The sequence below is a fragment of the Natrix helvetica genome (genome assembly GCF_964273705.1).
Source record: "Natrix helvetica genome assembly, chromosome: 2".
NCBI classification, from domain to species: Eukaryota; Metazoa; Chordata; class Lepidosauria; order Squamata; family Natricidae; genus Natrix; species Natrix helvetica.
The window spans coordinates 233,168,348-233,186,088 of record NC_138552.1 but is presented as its reverse complement, the minus strand read 5'-3'; the positions used below and the strand labels follow the sequence as shown (position 1 = coordinate 233,186,088).

Sequence of the window (17,741 nt, the reverse complement as noted above, 5' to 3'; positions counted from 1 at the left end):
GCTTATGACCTGATTTTTAACTTCCAACATCCCCTCAACTCAATAGTCATGTGATTGGATTTTGAGCACACAGACTGCTTTTATAGTCACTTGTGCACTATTTGCAGTCATGTTGCACAATTTACAATGTTTTTGTTTTGATTAAGGAACTCTCTTAATATATTTTATAAAGTAGTATGTAGTAGGACAGATGAATTGACCATTTTTTTCCTTCCTCCAATACAGCCCATTGTAAATGGAATTATTATGGGATGTTTGGGTTACACCTGAGAAGTTTCAAAGTATCATTGTGATCTGTTTTAACTTGAACCACTTTTTATTTCCAAGTGATAAGTAACATTTAGACTGAGAAAAAGTAAGGCTTAGGAAATGCTTTCTTTCACAGACTCCAATGAATCAAGCCTCCACACGTTCACATTGCATTTTCACCATTCATATCTCAAGCAAAGAACCGGGATCAGCAACCATTCGGCGTTCCAAACTACACTTAGTGGACCTGGCTGGTTCAGAGCGTGTTGGGAAGACTGGAGTTGGAGGCCAGCAACTGACAGAGGCCAAATATATCAATCTGTCTCTTCATTATTTGGAACAGGTAAAGTTGATCCAGTCTCCATGTTTTGTTTAAAATAGTCATGTTCTCTTGCACTGAATTTTGATTTAGACATGGAACACGATGGGTCTCAGGTAGCTACTCTGTGGCAAAATGTCTGTACTATACTTTAATGTATTGTACTATTTGATAGCCCTTCTTATTTAGTGATCAGTTTAATAGCACATAATGAAATTTAACAATAGTACTTTTATATATAGGTAGTTCTCGCTTAACTACCATTGTTCAGTGACCCTTCAAAGTTATACAGGTGATTTGGGTAAAATGCAATTGGCAGAGATGGCAAAGTACTGGGCAGCCAAAAAGGCAGAGATGGGGAGAGGGAAATAGACAGGAAGCGGGGATGCAGTTTGAGACATATATGCTTTGTGGCAAGTTTAATTTGTTTGGTCTACTTTTGTTATAAAACAATGAAGTGATTATGCCTAAACATAACTTTCATGAAAAATACTCAATTTTAATGTATTTTTTTTTAATAATAGGCAGGCTTGTCTGAAGTAAACAAAAGCAAGATATTAGAGATTACTAAAATATTCTAATTATTGCAGGTAATCATTGCTCTGTCAGAAAAAAACAGATCTCACATCCCCTACAGAAACTCCATGATGACTTCAGTACTAAGAGACAGCCTGGGAGGGAATTGCATGACAACAATGATTGCAACGCTCTCTGTAGAAAAAAGAAACATAGATGTATGTTTTCCCTTTTTCCCATTTCTCAGTTGTTTTGATATTTATGTAACAATTTTTATGCTCCAATTTCATTGCATAACTGTTGCAGTATGATTAAATTCTGACAGTGACGTAGCATTCTTAGAATGGGTTTTTTTCTCCATTTTTAAGGACTTGGCTATTTATTAGCTACTGGAGTGCAGAACTAGAGATAAAATAAAAAACAGTAGAAAAGGGAGGGAAATCAAAAGTTCTCTAATACATATGTATGTATGTATGTATGTATGTATATATGTATACATACATACATACATACATACATACATACATACACATACAGCTTGGATTTATTCACTCTCTCAATTCTCTCCCCTCTACCCCCCTCCATATATACTCACACAATCTCTGTTTTTTTGATACCACCTTTGTTGTTACCTTAAGTACCTGAAGGATGATAGGGAGCTCTGAGTAATGCAATACTTTTCTATATGGTGTCAGGGTTCCAAATAACATCCAAAATTAAATCAGAGTCCAAGACAAAGTATTGCTCAAAGTTCCAATTTATTAAGAGAGTCATGTTGGCACATCTGGGAAAACCCGAACCTGAAGCTTCTTCTGTTTTCGCCCCAAGTTAAAGTTCATGATCTTGCCCCCACACCCACAAGTCCATCACATGGTCCAATCTTCCACTGCTATGCTGGCAGTTCCACCCATCCAGTTCTGGTCAGGTGCAGAGGTATAGAGACAAAGGATGACCTTGGATTCTAGAAAGGAATTTTGTTTTGGCAACATAACATTCTACTCCTTACTATCCCTCCTCCCAATTCCTCACTAATGAAACAGCATAGTAGAATAGAATATTAGTGTGGCAGGCCAAAGATCCCAAAAGGAACCGGCTGCAGGCCTGACGTATGGTTTTACTGAATGTTCAAAGCATTTCATATTCTTCACTAGAGCCTTATCAGAGGATTGCAGATTTTTTAAAAAATTAAATGGAGGAAAAATTGATATTTTTCCCCGAAGATTGCTTCAGATTCTAGGATGAGATTTGGATTTTAAAAAATTCTTTTTCATTATATTTAATCAGATTAGGTGATAACAAGTAGCAAAAGTCATTGTGTGGATATTTACAATACAGTTCATTTTATAAAGTTAATTATATTCAGTACATAGTAAAAGTCAGTCTGAAAGTATCTTAATTCACATAATAATAAACTATGGTCTTATGGCATTGTTGTTTTTAAAACATTAACCCTGATAGAAATATAACTAAATTCCTTAGCAATATTGAAGCAGAATAAAGGATATTCTAGAGCTAGTTAATAACTTGTTTATACAGATAGTAGGTAATGTTGGTATAAACTATATGCTAGTGAATCATCAGAAATTTAAAAAGAAAATATGACTGAAATTAAAAAAAGTTAATTAGTTTTGAAACTAGAGATAGTTAAAATTAACAGAATGTAAGACTTTATTAGATTTTTTTTAAAAAAATAAAAAAGCATCATTAAGGGTCAATTTCTTATGCTGCACTATACATCACTGTTGATTTATTATTTATAAAATAATTTAGCGTCAATCATGTACATAGTTATAATTTTGAAATAATATTTATAGAAATTAAAAGGACGTAATACCAAATATTGATTTATGGCTGAAAATTGAAAACTCACCCACAGGTCCTTTGCTTTTTTGCCCTTACTCTTTAATTATTGAAATCTACCTTTTGATCAATTTTGTGTTCTTCATTGGCATCAACCTATTAATTAGTAAACACACAAAAAGTTATAATAATTTAATTTTATTGGGAAATATGGGAGTGGATATGGGGCTGCTTTTTTTGCTTGCAAATGATACATGTCATGTTATCTAATTCAGTCATGAGATGTAATAGACTGAAACTATTTTTATCAATATACAATTTATCTGGTATTCATTTTTGTTAAAGCATATTAAGACAATTTTAAAGATTGTTACTTTGATTCTTACATTGTAGAAAACTTATCTGTCTACATAGTGATAGGTTAAGATTTTTTTTCTTTTTAGGAATCTATATCAACCTGTAGATTTGCTCAGCGAGTTGCTGTTATTAAGAATGAAGCTGTTCTAAATGAAGAAATTGATCCTGGATTGGTAAAGCTCCTTAGTGACTCTTTATGAAAACAGTACTGTATATAATCTAACATGACAGTGATTTCCATGTAATAATTATTCCAAATAATTATTCATTTTGTCTCCTGAATATGGTAGTGGAGGTTATTTGTCACAAGTGATTAAAAGTGTTGCATACTCGATTATGCAACATAGTGTATTATTATTGTTATTAACAATAACTAAATATTTTCTTTAATATACAGAGTGATCTAATGCATAATGTTTTCAATAACTAATATTAAGGAATCAATTTGTTTTCATTTTTTGAAGTTGATGTATGTAGTGTAGCTGTATTTAACTTGAAAATAAGCAATAATGATAGCAATAGCACTTAGACTTACCAGTATATACCGCTTCATAGTGCTTTACAGCCCTCTCTAAGTGGTTGACAGAGTCAGCCTATAGCCCCCAACAATCTGTGTCCTCATTTTACCCATCTTGGAAGGATAGAAGACTGAGTCAAACTTGAGCCTGGTGAGATTCGATCTGTCAAACTGCTGGCAGCCGATGATCAGCCGAAGTAGCCTACAGTATTGCACTCTAACCATTGCGCCACCGCAGCTCTTGTATATTCAATAGAACTTTTCCTCCAGATACATATTCAGAATATTGTCTTCTTATAGAATAAAGATGGTGAAAACATATTGCCCATAACTAATCCAGAACTATATTGATATGCTATAAATACAACTTAAAAGTGCTAAACCAGTAAAGAATTGAATCTCAGTTGTCTAGTTTTTACCATCTTTGAAAGGAGTTTCTTTTCCCTCAAATCACAGTTCTTCTTTTTTCCAAAGCATGCCATTATTTAAGTTCACAGAATTATTTCATTTCTATAAAAGAAAATGAAAAAAAAGTTTTTATTTTTGGGGGGAAGGGAATATAAAGATTAGCAATATGGTTTATATAGAAAAGAGCATCACATAACTTCTAAATCAGACATTCATTTTTATTCAGTGTGATCCATTTTATATTTCCAGATGATTATGCGTCTGAAGAAGGAAATCCAGGAATTAAAAAATGAATTGGCCCTGGTGACTGGTGAACAAAGATTTGAAGAACTCTCAAAAGAAGAACTGCTAGAGTATTGTTTGGTTTTCTTTATGTCATCTTTATGTCATCATATATTCTGAAATATTTTTTTTAATTTGCGTAATAAGCATGGACATTCTAGTAAAATTTAGTTTCAGATAATACTTCAAATTAAGAGATATTTTAAATTTATCAGAATGAATAGTGAACTTACAGCAGCTATAGTATTTTCACCCTGTCTTATTGATAGTAAGGGAATAAAAAAAAGTGAAAGTTGTAAGATCTAGTTGCTATTTTATTATTATCAGACACAGATTTTGGCAGTAGATATGAATTTCTACATTGACAATTTTCTGAGAAGTAATTGGGCAGAGTAAGTAAAGTGCAAGAATGACGGTCTAGCTGATATATTGAGGTATATGAGAATAATAAATTGATCAGGAACATGAATGGGACTAAACTCAATGTTTAAATTAGCTAGGGTGATGTGAATAACCTTTAAATATTATTTTGTTTGGTATTGAGTCCAAATTGGTATTGAAATAAATGAAATGAATCAGGCTTTTTACAGCAAATATTTCTTTTGAGACATTAATACATACCAATTGAGGAGAAGGTTCAGAGCATGTATAACTTTAAAAAGTATTTAGGGAATATTTAAAGCACTTAGAAATGCTGTGTTGCTAATTATAACCAACAAATTTCTTACATGCTAAATCCCTGCTTGTAACTATTTTTTTTTTGCAATATAAGACTGCTGAGAGCATGATCAAAAATAACCACAAACTTTTTGAATCCCATTATCTGCTAAATCTATAACTCCATAGTTTGATTATTGTATTTAAGACACTTCTCTTTGTAAACTTATCTATTGTATTGGAGAACAGAGTTCATCAATATTATTATATTTACTTGGATTACCGTATTTATCAGAGTATAAGACGCACCTTTTTTCCTCAAAAAGGGGCTGAAAATCTGGGTGCGTCTTATACATCGAATACAGCATTTTTTGCCTTCCGAAGCCCTGCCCCTTCACCAAAATGGCTGTGCATACCTTTATGGAGGCTTTCAGAGAGCTTCTGGAGGCTGGGGAGGGCAGAAATAAGCACAAAATGTGTCGGTTTTTGCCCCCCCCAGCCCCCAGCAGCACGCTATAAGCCTCCATAAGGCCATGCATACAATTTTTTTGACAAAAAACATTTTTTGCTCATTTTTGCCCCCCCCCCGGAGCACTCTGCAAGCCCGCCAAAGGCTATTCATGGCTTTTATTTGAAAAAAACCAGGCCCCTTTTTCGCAAAAAAACGGGCCGTTTTGGGGAAGTTTGCAGAGTGCAAAAACTTTTTTTTTCCTTTTGGAAAGCTCTTTAGTTAGAGTGTTTGCTGAGAATTACATTGATCAAGTGCTGTGTCAGCATAAGTCTGAGGTGCTGCAGGTTGTCAGCAATTTCCTTTTCCAGCACATGGATCAATATACCTGGAAACATCTATGTACCTACCTACCTACTTTCTCTTTTTCTCCCTACCTACCTACTGTATTTTTCTCTCTCTCTACCCTCTATCTACCTCCCTACCTACTCTCTCTCTCCCTACCTATCTACTGTATTTCTCTCTCTCCCTCTCCCTCTATCTATCTACCTACGTACCTACTCTCTCTCTCTCCCCCTACCTACCTACTGTATTTCTCTATCTTTCTCTCCCTCTCTATCCCTCTATCTACCTACCTACTTTCTCAAAAAAAAATAGCCTCTTCAAAACTTTGATGCGTCTTATACTCTGGTGTGTCTTATACTCTGAAAAATACGGTATCTAGGTACAAGTTTGTAGATTTTATTATTGCTTTGCTTATCTAGCTCTAAAAAAATTCAAAATTCGGCCAAGGAGCAACAGCATTAAAAATTCAGCTGTGAAGATTTTTTTACCATAGACAATGAAGCCTATCTTGCAAAATTGAAGACACCAGTCTGTCAGAGAAAGAAAGTCTCCATACCAATTACTTGAAGCCATTGAAGTTTTAGTACATTTAACTGTGCTGAAACAAAACTGAACAAATTAATCTTTATAAATTCCTGAGCATAGCTTTTTGAGAGTAAGAGGTTCTTGGAATGTACAAATTAATTCAAAAATACCCAAAGATAGCAATTTTAAAATTTTAAGCAATTTTTCAAAACGAGGGAGGAAATTACAGACTGAAAAGTTTTTAATGGCAAAGTTATAATATGGCCAAAATGCAGTTCACAAATCTGTTCCTATAAAGACCCTCTGGAGATTATAAACTAAATTTTGAATAGGCATGTTTTCTATGCCTTGTTACATATCAAACATAATGCTGTGTTTTGAAATAGGATTGACTTCAATCATGACCTAAATACTGAGTTGCTATTTCAGTTTTTGGTGTAAAATATTTTTTTCCTGACAGAAGTCTTTTGTTGGGTATGGAACATTTTAGGCTCAGTGATGGAAACCTGTAGAAATTAGAGTTACAGGTTTACTTCCAGGATGTTGCATACATGATGTTATTCAGGGAAACATAACTACCATTTATGCAAATTGTAACTGCATCACATTTTTGTCCCATATAGTTTGAGAAGCTAAATTTAATTTAGATCTGAATATACTCTCAGCATGATTCAAGGCATGAAGAATTTCTTAAAAACTGATGTGTATAAGGCAGTTGGATAAATGAATGCTTGCTCGCCCTTGCTGGGCAGCTAGCAAGTTGTTTACTTGCTTGCTGAGGCAGACTGGAGAGCCATATGGGACTGGGGACAGAAAGGAGTTAGGGGAACTAATGTTTGCTGATGCTTGCAAACAGAGATGAGAGAGATATTTTTTGGGGGATGGGGGGGAATTGGAGGCAGTGCCTTACCTTACTGAGGCTTGGGATTGGGAGTTACCAATTCTGGAGTGGTTTCTATTGGATTGACTACAGCTAGTCCTCAACTTACAGCCATTCATTTAATGACCGTTCAAACTTACAACTGCACTGAAAAAGTGACTTATGACCATTTTTCACACTTATGACCGATGCAGCATTTTCATAGTCACATGATCAAAATTTGGATGGTTGGCCAGTGGTTCATATTTATGATGGTTGCAGGGTTATGATCACTTTTTGCAAACTTCTGACAAGCAAAATCAATGGGGAAGCCAGATTCATTTAGCAGCCATGTTCCTAATTTAACATCTGTAGTAATTTACTTAACAACTGTGGCAAGAAAGGTTGTAAAATGGGGTTAAATTCATTTAAGAACTGTCGCACTTGGCAATGGAAATTTTGGGCTCAATTGTTTTTGTAAATTGAGGAGTGCCTATATTTAACAATCTCAGTTAACAATCACAAGATCATTTCTTTTGTAAGTTCTGGCATTGTCTATGACTATACCAACTTACAATAGGAATTCCATTCCCAATGTATGGTCGTAAGTAAGAATTACCTGCACATTTGGAAAAAAAATTAGCATTAGCAACATTATCTAGCAATATTTTAATAAGCAATAAAAGGTCATCTTTTCTTACAGCTGTTTATTGCTTATTAATATCCACAACTTGTTTTCTTTATCATGTCAGTTGGATTTTAGACCTTCATATATCACTAATTCAGTTAAATCAGAAGTGATAGGGCTTATTCAGAAAGACATTTATTTTGGGGTTCAAAGATTCCAAAAGAAAACATTTTGGATGGAATATCTTGCTTTTCTTGCTACGTCAAAAAACAAATATATTTTTTTTACCAAGCATTTCCTATCCATTCATCAGATACTGAAAAACAATATTAGAAAATAGCTTTTTTGCAAGCCATTATTTTTCTCTCTTTGATGTTTGTCTGATGTATTTTGAAGGCTATAGCCAATAGTGGACATGCAGCACCTACAGTGAACCGTGTATTGTATATAGCACAATATATCAGAGTTCTGTAATAAAAAAGGAGGAGCTGTCATAAATGAATCATAGTTTATACTTAAAGTCAAAGTGAGGGCTTCCAAAATTCCTTCCTGAGTTAGTTAAGTCTCTTTGCTTCCATCATATATAATATTGACTGTTTTAAATATAATCTTCCTAAATATGGAAAAAGCAATCTACTATTTTAAGTTACTTTAAAATATTTCACTAAAATATTTTATAAAAGTATTTATTAAAGCTGGTTGGACAACTTATATCTAGCAATGTAGAGTGGTAGCCTTATGCTCTGTCCTGCAAGGGCATGTAGGAGAGACGTTAGTCATACTGAAGGCCAAAATCCATCACATTAACCATGTACAAACACTACAGCAAAGAGTTATTCAAGGCAACCCCCATGGGGGTACAAATCTACTATACTAATTACAGGAAGAGACAGACTAGAAGAGTGATCTTAATGTAGATAAAGATCACTATATCAGAAAAATAGTTCAGTTACAGGTTCTGCAAAATGGCCTGAGGTGAACATTATTTCCATCAAATATCTTAGTCTCTGATACTGATACTTTATAAAATTTTCAGAAAAAGATCTATTTCCATATCAATTATGTTCATTATGTTAACTGCCTCCTGAGGAGGCCATCTCTTCCAGGAAGGGCTACTTGACAGTCTGACAGCCATCTACAGTGTACATGTACTGGAAGTCTTTAAGAAGATGTTGGATAGCCATCTGTCTGAAACGGTATAGGGTTTCCTGCCTAGGCAGGGGGTTGGACTAGAAGACCTCCAAGGTCCCTTCCAACTCTACTACTATTGTATTGTATTGTATTGTTCCTCACTTGGCCCTACACTGATTTTAGAAATCATCCACGTATGCAAAACTATTAAGCAGGATTACTTTCAAGTGCTTAAAGATTCAATTCTGGGAACCATTAATTACAAATAAGTCTAATTAAACAAAATATAACTTTAGTTTGGTTAAAAATATATTTGGTATATCATGTGTTTTTGCGGAGTTGGAATTTATTGGACGGAACATTGCTTTTTAAAAATATTCAATTTATTTTAAAAACACCTTCTTCATGTGTTATTTAAACTTAAGGAGTAAATTTGCTTTCTATGTGTTGGAACCAGAGTTTATTTCCTGCAGATAGAAAAATTCTTTCCAGCCATAGGTGACTTTTAATCCAAAGAAAAAATCTCAATGATACAATGAAAAATGCAGCTATTTTAGTTAATTAACTTCTCCACTCTGCTTTCCACTGTGATCCTCAAAGTTTGTTCCAAAGATCTAGAATTCCCAAGAACTGAAGCAGCAGGTATAAATTTTAAAATGCTGTTTTTCCTGCTTCCCAATTTGCTGAAATTCCGCTTGTAGAAAGTTCATAGTTGTGATAAACTAGCAGGAATCTGGAGTTTAATATTTATGTTTGATTTATTCTTCTGAAAAGTTATATATTTTCTTCAAGGTAGCTCTTTATTTTGTTTTATCATGTATATTTAGATTAGATGAACAAGTTAAAGAATTTCTGGAAGATACTGATCCTGAAAACATTTTGGAAATTGGGGCTGACATGCGGAAGATAAAATACTGTTTCAGCCACTTAAAAGTATGTTGCATTATGTTTTTAACACATTAACAAATGTACCGTATTTTGATTTATTAGGCAATTTTAAAAGAGAAGAGGAAGTATGAATTTCTAATTAGAGCCTAACTAATATATATATATATTTAAAAAATTATGTTTTTCTTGTAGCAGTAATGAAATTTACATATTGTAAATGAGAAAAGCACAGTTTCCCATGTGATGTTTGATATAGGAAACTAGAGTTATTAATCTAAGGATACGGTTAGGATGTTTTGTTCAGATGCTCTTCCTTTTTGCATTGACTTTGTTCTTAATATTTTAAAAGGTTTCCTGTTACATGTAAAACTCTGATTTTCAATATCTGAAAAAAGCTGGAAACTGTAATTTAAAGAATGTGCAAAGTATGTATCCTTAAATTGCTGGGTATTCCTTCTTAAATAAACCATTATTATTTAGACAGGAACTTTTTATCTAAAGCAACTCCATAGTTAGCTTAAGTTATATTTTATATTCTTTGACATTGCTTTATAACTATTCAATTATTTGAATAGTTATAAAACTTATAATTATAACCATTCAATTATCACCTCCCACCCTCGGACCAAATAGAAAAAGGCAGTTGGATGGGGAGATTTCATAGGGAGTTTAATTAATTTGTTTGGATTTATATGCCACGCTAAACAGAATTTAATGAATATATTAACAAAAACAGTAATTTATAACTATTCTACAATTTGTGGTTGTAGCCTGCTTTAGGGTTTTTGTGTGCTGTTATTTGATTATAAGAAGTTGTGAATAAGAAGTTGTGAATGCCCCAACACTGGAAGTCTTTAAGAAGATGTTGGATAGCGATTTGTCTGGAACGGTATAGGGTTTCCTGCCTAGGCAGGGGGTTGGACTAGAAGACCTCCACGGTCTTGGACTAGAAGACCTCCAAGGTCCCTTCCAACTCTACTATTGTATTGTATTGTATTGATTATGAACCATCACATCAGTATTGCCCCTTACTATCTACAAGCATACAGTATGTTTTTCAATAAACTTTTTAATACAGATAAATGTTTTAAAAATTAAGTAATTAACTGGAAGTTAATTTGCATATTTGCAAATGTTAAAGGTACTGTTGCAAATGTTAAAGGTACTGTTGAGGCCAAATGACATAGTTGTTAAAAATCAGTATATCTTACTTACAGGAAAACAAGTAGAGGAACAATTTTAAGTTTAAGAAAGAGGAACTGAATCTTTGAGAGGGAAGAGAGTCAGAATGTCAGAATCTTAGGAAGGATGTCTGCATAGTTGGCCAAAGGAGAGACGGTACATGAAAATTATTCTGATTTGTTTAAAAGAGAGGAAGCTATTAAAACTAGATGACCCATAAGGGAAATCTTTACAGTAGCTTGATATCACAGGACTACAAGTTTGTCAAATTTCCTCCTTACAGAAAATGAAGAAATGAATTACTAATTAAAATAACCATATTGTTTTTGATTCAACAGAGACTGGTAAATGATGCAAAACTTCCTGGCAATCAATTACTTGGCCCAGATGTTCAGGAAGATAAAAGTGCTGGTACTGTAATTGGCAATGAAGAGTTAAAGAAACTAAAGGATCTTTTGCAGCAACGAGATAATGAAATCAGTATCCTTTCTGAAATCTTTATTGGATAAAAATCTAGTTGCTACTCCTATGACATATCTATTTCTGTAAGGAAGATGGCAATATTTCATTCCGTTCTTTACATCATGACCTCAGGTCTCTTCCAAAATGTTCAAAAATCCTCAAAAGCAGATGGGGGGGGGAGCTACAGGAGGAGTATACTTTATTGCAAAATGCTTTAAAATTCAATGTACGATACTTTTGATTTAATAATAACATGGAAAAGTTTCAATATTGTTAAGTGAATATAATCAAGCTGAATACATCTATTTTCAGTTACCATCTGCTCAGTCAGGAACAGCTTACTCTTTGAGGTCAGGATGACCCATACCCTGTTAAAACTTAGGAATGCAGTTAGAACCATTTTGGAAAGCAGCCAACATCTTATGGGGAGAGGGCTGGGTTGTGTTGGGTTAGCCAGCATAGAGTATTATGATGATTAATTGGTTTTATTGATATTTTCACTATTTTGAATTGTAAACAGGTCAGACTCAGTCAAGGAAGCAACATAAATAATTCTTAATTTCTATTTGAAGTTTGGGTATAACAACTATAATTTGTACTTTTGATCTAAGTGTATGTTTTAGTTGACACAATCTCTACATGGTACAAAATTAAACAGGACATTCAAATACTAGTGAGCTTCCAGGTCTAATTATTTTGTATCTTGACAAAACTCCACATTCATGTATTAAAGAGCCTTGGTGGCTCAGTGGTTAGAATGCAGTATTGCATGCTAATCCTGCTGACTGCCGATTGCTAGCAAGTTTGGCAGTTCAAATCTCACTGCCTCAGGGTTGACTCAGCCTTCCATCCATTCGAGGTCGGTAAAAGGAGAATCCAGATTGTTGGGGGCAATATGTTGACTCTGGGAACTGCTTAGAGAGGGCTATAAAGCACTGTGTATATAAGTCTAAGTGCTAAGTGCTATTGCAAAATATCACATTTCTAAACACTTAAGTATTTATTATTTATGTACTGTTTACTGATTCTCAATACACAAGTCAATAGTGTACAGAGTTGACACGTTTTCAGTTGTGTAATAAAATGTGGGAATTACCTTGGAAGATGGAGTAAAAGATGACACCTGGGGAATAATCAGAAAAAAGGAGAAGAAACCCACAGCTGAATGAGCAGAAAAAGAACTTTAGAAAGGATCTGTCCTAACTTATGCGGAAGTAAAAAAGGTACATTGGAAGTTTTTTACTTGTTTTATTTACTTATTTGGACACCAACCAGCAGATAGAAGATATGACGAAGACTCCTTAATTGCATCACACATGGACAAATATGTCCATGGTTTCAATTGAGAAACTGGGCATCCTAGGCCAAGCTAAGTCTAAAAATGCTAGATAATTCCTAGAAACTTAGCATTCAGACAAATCAGCCATCAACAGGCACATAGCATTACAATAAATAGAATTAGCTCATAATTTTTGTTAACATAACTTATTATTAAAGCTATTAATAAGACTGAAAGGAGTAATTTACTCATTAAGATTACAATTAGGTGAAGACAATTCCATGGCAAATGTTCTGAACTAACTTCTTTTGTAATTTGTTCTGAGTGTTTTCAACAACTATAGGTTCCTCCTGTACTCACCTGCCTGGCCATTTGAAAATTAAAATACTTTACTCATACAAGCAGGTGAAAGTTGAAAAAAAATGCTTATAAACACTCCCAACTAGAAATTGCAATAGTGAGAAATATTATTAAGAAATGGAAGTTGCATGGAACTCTTAAAGTCAAGGCAAGATCTGGAAGTCAAATGTATCAACTGGAACTGCTGAAAACTGGTCATATTCACAAAACAACAGACATCTACAGTACAATGTTTCTGATAAAATAATAAATTTGTATGGGAGAAGTATTCTTTCAAGAAAACCTTTTCTTGAAACTTAACCACAAAAAGTAATTAGTCCAAAACATTTGATAAGCCTGAAATATTTGAAACAAAGTGCTTTAGACTGATAAAATGAAAATTGAATAGCTCAGCCACAGCCACAAAATATGCATTCAAGAAAAGTAATGTGAAACATTTGAAGAAAAGACCATTATGGCAAAATATTAAACATAGAGATGACTCTATTGGCTCGTTATGCTTTATTATTGTGTCACAATCAGTGGCACAAAATATACTGTGCAAGTATGAGGAAGAATAGCAACTGAATGTCAACTAAATATCAATTTATACTATATATATACTAGAAGATAGTATCCCATAATCAGTAAGGATATTGAAGCTGAAAACGATTGGATATTTCAGCAAGTCAAGGATCTTAAAATATCTCCAAGTCAATCATGAAATAGTTAAAGGAAAGAAAGAAAAAAAAGTTTTGGAATGGCCTTAACAGCCCCAATAGTTGAATATTATTGAAAATCTTGGGAAGATGTTAAACATGGACTGGGTGTAAAGATAACCGGAAAAATCCACAAAGAAAAGTGTGGGAAAAATCCCAAACCAAACATTCAATTTCATATTTATCCATAAAAGAGGGGTTGAGAATCAAATATTTTAAAATTTTATTTTAAAATGCCTTCACTTTTTGCTTTCAGTTGTTACCAAACTTTGGCCAAGCATTTTATATTTTTATTTGTTTTCTTGTTCCATTTACAATGAGCTAATAATAGAAGCAAATGTACAGTATGGTTTGACATTTTTCAAATATTAGATAGTATTTTATTATAATTTTATTATAAAATAAGAGATTTTTGTATTACTTCCTTTACAAAAGCAACCCAAAGCTGTACATATCTTGCTTTTATACATACTGTACTGTTTATATTTGGAATGTGGTTAGAGCAGATACACTGTTTTTTTTAGCCATAACTAAGTTTAAGAATAAGTACAGTGTGATACTGTAAGCTAATGACATGAGGACCGAAGAATGGGGAATCAATCAATAAATATAATAAAACATACAAAATAATTATTCCTGTTCTGTATAATTAACAGTCTTTTTACATAAACATACTTGTGCTAACTATCATTACAAAGTATTTTAAAGCTTTCCTTAATATAAATATTAGATATTTTAGTAAATATGTTAAAGAAAGAAAAAAGGAAAACACAAGATGCCCTTCTTCTCAGTGCTTCATCTAAGGAAATCTCAGCTACAGAAAGTTGCTATGATTTGAAAAACATGGAGACTGAGCAGATGTTGCCTGTCATTTTGGAAACAAAATCTAATTCTCACTCAAAAAGCCGAGGTCAGTCATACAATTTATTCTCAAATATTGAATTATTGCATAACCATCTTTGAAGGACTGTATATTGTGTGTAATAAGAAGACTGAAAATAGCATCTCTATGTAAATTATTTGTTCATTTGTTAATACTGTGAATATACAAAAAAGTTTTCCTAGGCTTCTCAGTATCAAATAATTTTCATATTGAGAGAAGAAGCATTCTTCTCTAAAAATATATAACTAAGAAATCTGTCTCTGTGAACTACACTGTCATCAGGTAGGTATTTTAGTACGTAACTCCAATGAATTTCAGCATCTAGACATCTCTGGAAAGGGAACAAAATTACCATAGGCACTTCCACAAATAACTAGTATAAGGATCTACAGGAAGTAACAAAGTGGTTATACAAGTCATAAACCTCCACCTTGAAGGATATTGCCTCTTGGTGAAGTTTTCTGAAAAAAATGCACGATAATGGCAAACTGCAACACACCTCAGATAAATCATAAAATGTTACATTGAGTCAGCCAGTCACAAGATACATATAAGATTGTACCTGAGTCTCATGCCAAATACTAAACCATTTATTTGCTTCTATACTGTAACACGTCTCCTCAAACTACGGCCAGGGGCCACATGTGGCCCGCAAAGCCATTAATCCCACTCCTGCCCACATTGGCCCACCCACCCTTTGGCCCCAGGAGGCCAAAAATGGCCTATTTTTGCCCTAAAAAGGACCGTTTTTGCCCATTTTTTGCCTGAAGAATGCTTCTGGAGGCAGGTGAGGTGAAGAATGGGTGCACAGATGCCCCAGGAGGCCAAAAAACAGGCCCATTTTTCATCTCCTCCACCTCTAGGAGAGAGATAGCTAGATAAAGAGAGAGAGAGAGAGATAAATGGAGAGAGATAGAGATAGAAGATGATAGATGATAGATAGATAGATAGATAGATAGATAGATAGATAGATGATAGATAGATGATAGATGATAGATAGATAGATAGATAGATAGATAGATAGATAGATGATAGATAGATAGATAGATAGATAGATAGATAGATAGATAGATAGATGAGAGAGAGAGAGAGAGAGAGAGAGAGATAAATGGAGAGAGATAGAGATAGAAGATGATAGATGATAGATAGATAGATAGATAGATGATAGATGATAGATAGATAGATAGATAGATAGATAGATAGATAGATAGATGATAGATAGATAGATAGATAGATAGATAGATAGATAGATAGATAGATAGATGAGAGAGAGAGAGAGAGAGAGAGAGAGAGAGAGAGACTTTTTGATTGTAAGCTCCTTGGGGCTGAGAAGAATTGCTGCAAAACTGAGTTTCCTGAAGTGGACCACTAGATTCCTAACAACTGAAAAAACGATCTAGGAAAAAGAAAAGTCAGCCAAAAGAGCAACAAAAGCAAATAAAACACCCCCAGGAGCAAAACAAATTGAAGTTTAATTTTTGTGCATTGTTTAATGGACTGTTAAATTGGCCACACCCACCTAGTCACATGACCTAGCCATGCCCATCCAGTCACATGACCACCTAGCCATGCCCACCCAGCCAGTCCAGCGCCCTAACAGTCTGAAGGACCGTGAATTGCCCCCTGTTTAAAAAGTTTGAACACTCCTTGCTGTAACACATTGTAAAACACCAAGGAAACTAGGGATCTTTCACAACCCTTTCTCGAATATAGATAAAAACAAAAACTACACACAGACAAACAATGTGGACCTGGGAGCTATATCAAGGAAAGGAAGAAGGCAGGATAGTAAGAGTTCTACCCCCTTTAAAAAATAGAATATTTGTCCAGGATAAATTGATTTTACTGTAAACATAAATTATTTAAGGTGATAGAGCCACGACTGCAAAATGAAAATACATTTGTTTTTACATTGATGGTGGCTGAGGCCATGTTTATATAAGTATTTTGTGGCCTAAATCAGCAATAAATAGTTTAGCATTTGCAGTGCTGGGACATGGTGGCTAGGTGGCTAAGATGCTGAGCTTGACGATCAGAAAGGTCAGCAGTTCGGCGGTTCGAATCCCTAGTGCTGTGTAACGGAGTGAGCTCCTGTTACTTGTCCCAGCTTCTGCCAACCTAGCAGTTCGAAAGCATGTAAAAATGCAAGTAGAAAAATAGGGATCACCTTTGGTGGGAAGGTAATAGCATTCCGTGCGCCTTGGACGTTTAGTCATGCCGTCCACATAACCATGGAGATGGCTTTTCAGCTTTGAAACGGCACTGCCCCCTAGAGTAAGGAACGACTAGCACATATATACAAGGGGAACTTTTACCTTTACCTTTTAAAGTATTCTTATAATATTTGGGGTGGGGCAGTTGGTTAGTTTGGAAGAAATGGGTAAATAGTCTGGCACCTACAATTTCAATAATTTAGCACCACTCCCTAACATCTGTTGACTCATATTAGGGACAACCCTGCTGAATGATAAATTGAAGCCCAGTCATACATCATTTTATTTTTCAGTAAATTCAAAGTAATTAAGTTCACAAATTTCAGTTACTTTGGTTGCAACCTCAATTAATTAAAATATTTAATTTGTCCTATAAGACCCAATTACTTGAAAACTAATTTTTGGTTTATTTTTTTCATCACCAGTACTTATTAATGAGTATAGAACAGCAATTTACCATAGGACTATAGATTTTAGAGTAATATTTTTTAGCATTTCTTACCCCACTCTTATTATTTTTATAAATAACTCAAGACAGTGACCTCCCTCCTCCTCCTATTTTATCCATAACAGCAATCCTGTTGAGAGAGTGACTAGCCCAAAGCCACTTAACCAGCTTTCATACCTAAGATGGCCAGTCTCCTGGTTTCTAATTTAAATACAGTTTCATAATGCAATTACCATGCTAGATTAAATATAAGGTGCACAATATTGTACTTATGTCGTATTTTGCTT

At 34.1% G+C, this 17,741-nt stretch overlaps 1 protein-coding gene across 1 annotated transcript in view; it reads left to right on the top strand.

Annotated features, from left to right (window-relative positions):
* Nucleotides 1-17,741, top strand: part of KIF6 (kinesin family member 6) — a 144,310-nt gene that overhangs the window by 27,475 nt on the left and 99,094 nt on the right. Inside the window, exons 7-13 of the mRNA XM_081940835.1 lie at nt 386-592; nt 1,159-1,302; nt 3,328-3,414; nt 4,416-4,519; nt 9,869-9,974; nt 11,450-11,591; nt 14,641-14,820. Coding sequence (XP_081796961.1) covers nt 386-592; nt 1,159-1,302; nt 3,328-3,414; nt 4,416-4,519; nt 9,869-9,974; nt 11,450-11,591; nt 14,641-14,820 — 970 coding nt within the window. The remainder of the gene's footprint in view (nt 1-385; nt 593-1,158; nt 1,303-3,327; nt 3,415-4,415; nt 4,520-9,868; nt 9,975-11,449; nt 11,592-14,640; nt 14,821-17,741) is intronic.